General features: G+C 65.9%; 1 protein-coding gene across 1 annotated transcript; it reads right to left on the bottom strand.

Annotated features, from left to right (window-relative positions):
- Positions 1 to 1619: 1619 nt before the first annotated feature.
- SLC16A8 (solute carrier family 16 member 8) lies at positions 1620 to 6030 on the bottom strand. Its single transcript, XM_026479270.1, has 4 exons — positions 5817 to 6030; positions 4979 to 5122; positions 3924 to 4751; positions 1620 to 1936 (listed from the first exon to the last, which is right to left on the bottom strand). The coding sequence occupies exons 1-4, from the start codon at positions 6028 to 6030 to the stop codon at positions 1620 to 1622; spliced, it is 1503 nt and encodes a 500-aa protein (XP_026335055.1).
- Positions 6031 to 6475: the final 445 nt, after the last annotated feature.

Here is a 6475-nt window from a genome sequence, read left to right as displayed (position 1 = left end):
ACTTGAATCTGGCGGTCCCAGAGACCCCAGGCCTGCTGATTCTGGAGCCTTTGACCTCCTCCCTCACTTTGACCCATCTGGGCTTCTGGCCAGTAGCTCCACCGTCATTGGGAAGGGCAGGACAGACACTGGGTCGGGAAGCCCCACATTGGGGAGAGAATGTTGGGGTGCCCCCACCACTCTAGGAGCACCTGTTCCTCCGGGGCCGCGGGAGAAGCCCAGCAGAGAACGCCACCCTTGTACTCTGCGTCTTTGCAAAGCGGTCGAAATAGGCTGGCTGTGTGTCCTGTCAGCTGTGCCGTCCAAGTTCCCACCTGTGGTCCCACATGTAATGAACAGTGGCCCTTTTCACCCCGAAAGTGTCCCTGTTTGAACAATGACTTACACACTCATCCTGAGAAGGGAAGGAGGCAAGAGGCAGTGAGGGGCAGGCAGGGCCTAAAATGGGGGGAGGGGGAATGGCTCTCAGCTTGTCAGCTTTGGGGACGTGGGTGGTGGGCAGCAACCCAAATGGGACCGTCAGGGGGACTGGGAGCGTGGAGGGAGGATCGGGCTGTCCCTTGGAGTCCACGCGGGTCTCCTGGAGCTGCCAGACCAGACCACCTCTCTGAAGGAACAGCCGATGTGGAGGCCAAGGACACAGACGGCAGCCAGCCGACAGCCTAGATCCCAGTCACAGCCTCTGTGACCCTGGGCTCCTCCCTAACCTCTCCGTGCCCCGCTTTCCCTCTCTGTGCTTGTGGCCAGTAACGGTCCTTACCTCCTTGGGCTGTTACGAGCGTTTGATGAGTTAACACTTGTAAAGGGCCTCACAGCGCCTGGCACCGAGTCCCTGCTCTGAGTGTTTAATAAAAAGTAGTCACTGCTCTAGTGACTCGGGGATGCAGACCTGTGTCTTAGCCGGGCATCTCCGAGGGCTCCCACACCTTCGTAGGGCCCGGATGGAAAATGAGACCAAGGGGGGCGCGGTGTGGAGGCGGTGGTGGGATGGGCTCTCCTGAGCCCACCGCTGAGTAGCAGGGGTCTGCGGTGGGAAGGCTCCTTCCTACTCTTGGGCCTGGTTTCCACACTCATGATTGGGAGGGAGGGAGGGAGGCAAAGAAAGTGCTGGGTGTCAGATTTGTGGGAACATATTCAGAGAGGGAAGAGATCCTGAAGGCTTTCCAGCCACAGCGAGACCTGGGCTCCCCGCACTCGGACCCAAGCCCAAGAGATGAAAAGTCAAAGTGCAAGAGAGCCTCCCCCTCCACGCCCCCTCTTCCCCCTTCCCCAATACCTTCTGGGGCCGAGGGCCCTGGGGACAGCCTCTCAGACCCCTTCCCACCACTCCCCCCGCCCCCAGAGCTGGGAAGCACAGGAACGACAGGAGCGGAACCTGTCCTGCAGCCGAGCTTTATGAACTCCAGTTTCCACAGGCTGAGCCCTGTCCACGCACAGCAGCGTCACTGGGGCAGGGCCTGGCCGCGGCCCACTGGGCAGGTGGAGGAGCTCCCCCCGGACCCCAGGGGGGACCACTGCAAAGCAGCCTCCAGCGTGCCAGGCCTCTTGGGACCGCCGGGGCTCTGAGAGGGTAAGCCCCCTTCCCCAAGTCCCAGCCACCTCGCCTGGGGTCCCCGGGGCTATACAGACTTGGGGTCCGGCCCTGGCTCGGCCTCCACCTCTGGTTCCGCGGGCCGAGCCCCCGGGGTTGGCACCTCCCGGGCTTCGAGGCTGCCAGGTGGCTCAGCAGCGGTGGGCAGGGCCTCCGAGTCCCCTTCGGCCTCAGCGTCCTCGGTGTCACTGGCCCCGCCCTCGGCACCTTGGCCTGGCCGGGTGTCCCGAGAGCGACGCGGGCAACAGTTGGTGGCTACGGCCATGAAGACCCCGGCCAGGGCCACCTCGGAGCCGGCCAGGTAGAAGATAATCTCGTAGTTCTTCAGGGCGTCCACCAGGCGGCCTGGGGCGGAGGGAGGGGGCAGTGAGGGCCCGCAGGGAGCCCCACCCTTCACCCTTCCCCACAACCTGGTGGGGTTTACATTTGGGTGACGCAGACGTTCCCCCGGCTTTGTTCCCGTTTTACAGAGGCGAAACCACACACGTGTTCTGCCATTTGAGACCTTAAAAATGTCACCACCTCCTCGGACCTCAGTTTCTTAAGCGATACGGGGCCTTTGGGGAAGCAGCACTTTACAGGTTACAAGCCCCCCCACTCCACCGCCAGACTGAAACCCCACATGTGCCCTGTGACTTGCCCAGCCAGCGAGCTGGGGGGGGGGCGGGCACTGGGCACAGCCTCACCCTCCTGGGGGCCCCTAACTCTTGCTCTTTCCACCTAACTCCCCTGGTCTTCAGAGGCCTGGCTCAGCTTTCTGTCTGTCTCCCTCCCCAGCCCCCTCCTGCCCCTGCCCGGGGCCCTGGTACCCTAAACTAGCGCGGGCTGGGGGTCAGACTTGGGGCTTGCAACCCCTCTTTCCCCCGCTGTATTGGGCCGAGTGTTCTCTCTGGGCATGTACTACTTTCGTACTCAGGAAAATCTCTTAGTTTCAATGGTAAATATTCTCCCCCCAAGTGTGGCTCCTCTGTGGGCTCCATCCTCTCGGCACGTTTGTCCCCGACCACCCCAGGCTGTGACCCCTGGGTCCACAGCTCTGTAGCCTCAGGGAGGCTTCCCGGTGTCCCCCAAGCCGGCTGCCTGCCTGAGCCCCTCTGAGCCCTGCTCCCAAACTTGCCTTCCTGGTCCCTGCCCAGCCAGCCAGCCCTGTCCCTGCCCCTCCCACACTCAGCCCTGCAGTGTTCTTCTTCTTCTTACCCCCTATTAGATCCACCCCCCCAGGTCACGGGAGAAAATGGAAGCTGGATCCCTGAGCCTCAGGGGGGCTGGTTTTGTGGCTTTCGGTGGTAGGCTTGGGGGGCCCGCCCTCACCCTGAGTCGGGTGAGATGACAAGGCTTGTTGAGGGTGCTCGGCTAGCCCAGCCCTGGAAGGAGGGGCAGCTCGCCCTATCTCAGCGGCAGCCTGGGCCCCAGCAAAGTCAGCCTCCCCTCATTGCTCCCCCCACAGCCGGACCTCAGCGCTCTTGCTCACAGGCTCTCTGCTGTTTCAGGGACAAGCCGCCAACCCAGGAGGGCCCTAACGTTCCCCCTTTCCAAGCTCAGTTCCTCTCTCACTTGTATAGGGACACTGTCGCCCTAATGTGCCCCACACCATCCTACGTCCTGTCCCGTGGGGTCTACCCTGTCCTGTACGCCGGCCCCGGCAGGGACCCTTCCCTGGCTTCTCATCATGGTGATTGCCTAAAGCGGATGACAGTAGAGTGCCCTGCGGGCGGTGCGCAGTGGAAGGCCGGGACCCTGTCCCTGCACAGCAGCCTCACCAAGCCAGGGCGGGGCTGGCCATGGCCCGCTGGACAGATGAGGGAGGGTGCCCCCCTGGGCTCCAGGGTCATCACCCCATGAGCACCCTGAGCACCCCGACTCTGCTCCCGGCCTCACGGCTGCTTCCTCAAAGACACTGGCCCTATCCTGGTCACCCTTAGAGGCTGCAGTGTTCCAAAGGTAGGGCTTTTAGCCCTGGGCGGGGCTCTGCTGGAACTCTGGGACCGCACTGCACTAGGCCCCTATGCCTCAGTTGTCCCAACTGCAAAAGGAGAATAAGCATCTGCACAAGGACTTGGAGCCAACACTTGAGATGACCCAATGGGTCAGCGGCCGTCAACGTCCTCCTGGCACCTTTCCCTGGCCCTTCCGCCCCCACCCGGAGCTAGCGGTACCGGCCTTGGAGGAGGGGCTGATTCGCCATGGGAAGCCCCCCCCACACACACCGCCCCGGGGCTGTCCGGGTCGATGGGCCCTTCCTCTCATCCCTGGAAGCTCCATCTGGGACAGGGAGGGCGCTTCCCTCCCTCTAGGAAACTAGCCCCGCACCCCCTCCTCCCGCGGGGCGCACCGGCAGAGGGCGGTCCAATGAGCACAGCCACGGCCTCGACGAGCAGCACCAGGCCCAGCGCGCTGGGGAAGCGGTGCGAGCCCACCGCTGCCATGAGCACCTCGAACTGAAGCGCACCCACCATGCCGTACGAAAGGCCGAAGGCGACGCAGAAGGCGACAAGGGCGCCGTAGGAGCGCGCGCGTGCGCTGCTCAGGTCCGTGAGCCCGTTGGCCATCAGGGCCAGGCTGAAGAGGTAGGCGACACGGGGTCGGAGGCGCGCCAGGCCCGCCAGGGCGCCGCACGCCGGCCGCGCCACGATGTCCACGAAGCCCACGATGGACAGCAGGAAGGCGGCGTCGGCGTCGGGCACGCCCGCGTCCTTGGCGTAGTTCACCAGCAGGATGGCGGGCACGAAGAGCCCGAGCGCCATCAGGAACTTGGTGACGGCGTACACCCCGAAGGCGCGGTCGGCGCACACGGCCACGTCCAGCAGGCGCCGGCGGGGGCGGCCGCCAGGGGGCGCCTCGCGCAGACGCAGCCCCGCGCGCTGCGCCTCCGCCTCCCCGGGAGCGTCGTCCGCGCTGTCCCGGCGAGGCCGCGGGCCGGGCCCCGGCGGCGGGCGCATGACGGCGCCGCACGCGCAGCAGTGCAGCAGGAGGCCGCCGAGCAGCAGGAAGCCGCCGCGCCAGCCGAAGCGCTCGAGCAGCTGCTGGCCGAGCGGCGACAGCGCCGACAGGAACACGGGGCTGCCCGCCGCCGCCAGCCCGTTGGCCAGGGGCCGCCGCCGCTCGAAGTACAGCCCCAGCATGATGAGCGACGGCTGGAAGTTGAGGGCCAGGCCCAGGCCTGCGGGCGAGGCGGCGCTGCGCCGGGCTCCCCGAGCTCGCCCCCGCCCCCAGCCCCCAGCCCCCAGCGGGAGGGAGGGGGCCGGGCCCCGACAGGGAGGGCCAACCCCCTCTCGAGGGGAAACTGAGGACCGGAGGCCTTGCAGAGAGGACGCCCGCCACCCCCCGCCCCCAACCCGCACGGCCAACCCCATCCGCGCAGGGGAGGCGAGTCGTGGCCGCCCTCACCTGTGAGCACCCCGGCCGTCAGGTAGAGCTCCAGGAGGCGCGTGGCGAAGGATGCTAGGACCATGCCCGCCGAGGCCAACAGCCCACCCACCAGCATCACCGGGCGGCAGCCAAAGCGGGTCACGAGGATGCTGGAGACTGGACCTGCGGGCAGGGCACGGTCACCGCTCAGGCCGGACTAATCTCTCTCCCGTGGACACTCCAGGCTTGGCACCTCCCAGCCCCCAGAAGATGGCTCGAAGGGATAAGGGCACCCTCGGTTCAGAGAGGGCGGTGTCTGCCCAAGGTCACACAGCGTGGCTGGGACAGACCAAGGAGGCAGCGCCCTGCAGGGGAGGCAAGGGAGGGACCCGTCTTGGTCCAGAGGCCCCAGCCCCAGCCCTCCTGAGAACAGGGAACCCAAAGCAGAAGAGGCAGACGCCCGTCGCTGTTTAATCTGCACAGCTGGAACCGTCCCTTGGGCTGCTTGGGCTCTGTCCACCCCTTACCCCCACCTCCATGCGGTCAGGGTAACGCCAGCGTTTCCCCCCACCCCCGCAGGTGGTCAGGGCGCCGGCGAGCTGGGAGCGGGAAATTTTATTTCATATTTTATTTAGATTGTTTCCCCACCTGTAACAGAAGCTGTAGGTCTTTGGCAGGAATGGAGGGGCCCTGCCCGCCGGCCAAACTGGCCGGGTCCGCCACCCGGCTGTGGGCGCCACCTCGCGCCGCTGCCCCCTTCCTGCCCTCTCCTCCCCTGTCTCTGGGGCCAGCGTGTCCACGGCAAGAAAGTGGTTTCCGTGCTGCCCCCGCCCCAGGGGTCTGGGGGAAGGGCAGGGACCCGCGGGGGGGCGCTGACCGGTGCCGTAGAGCATGGCGAGCATGATGGAAGACACCCAGGCCGTGTCGCTGTAGCCCGCGCCGAAGTCGCGCATGAGCGCGCGGAAGAAGACGCTCACGGCCTTGGGGAAGCCGTAGGCGAAACCGGTGACCACGAAGCAGGCGCCCAGCACGGCCCAGCCCCAGCCGCCGTCTGGGGGTCCCGCACCCCGTCGGGGGCCGCCAGCGCCCATCGCTGCTGCCTTTGCTGGAGGAAGGGGACAAGAGGGAGCCGCGAAGGTCTGTAGCCCCGACAAGAAAGGGTGGTGGAGACCCAGCGTGGGAAAACTGAGGCACGGGGCTACCCACGTGAGCCCTGCTTTGGAACGAGCCAGAAGGGGAAACCGAGGTAGAACCGCACTCCAATCCCCCCGCCTCCAAGGGGCCTGGGGAAAGATGAGGGGTGGATAACAGAATCGTTCCCACCTGAGTCCGGACTTCAGGAAGATGCCCTCCGGAGGACACTCCTTGTTTAGGGACCTAGTGGGGGCGCGAGAGGGGGTGCTGGTGAGTGGGGGGGGGGGGGGGCAGTGTGTGCTCCATGTGCCCGGGGAACCACCAGGATCCCATGTGCACGTGTGAGGGTCTCAGCCAGGAACTAACACGGGGTGTGGGGCAGAGACGGCAGCCAGGCGCCTA

This window comes from Ursus arctos, unplaced genomic scaffold, assembly GCF_023065955.2.
Source record: "Ursus arctos isolate Adak ecotype North America unplaced genomic scaffold, UrsArc2.0 scaffold_21, whole genome shotgun sequence".
NCBI lineage: Eukaryota > Metazoa > Chordata > Mammalia > Carnivora > Ursidae > Ursus > Ursus arctos.
The sequence above is the reverse complement of the archived record's forward strand: the minus strand, read 5'-3'. Positions and strand labels throughout refer to the sequence as shown.

Excerpts from the sequence above, each read along its gene's own strand:
- SLC16A8 (XM_026479270.1), bottom strand. The coding sequence starts at position 6,030 with ATGGGCGCTGGCGGCCCCCGACGGGGTGCGGGACCCCCAGACGGCGGC. Across the intron at positions 4,752-4,978 it reads GACGGCCGGGGTGCTCACAG|GCCTGGGCCTGGCCCTCAAC; the intron begins GTGAGGGCGGCC and ends CCTCGCCCGCAG. Across the intron at positions 1,937-3,923 it reads CATTGGACCGCCCTCTGCCG|GCCGCCTGGTGGACGCCCTG; the intron begins GTGCGCCCCGCG and ends CCTCCGCCCCAG.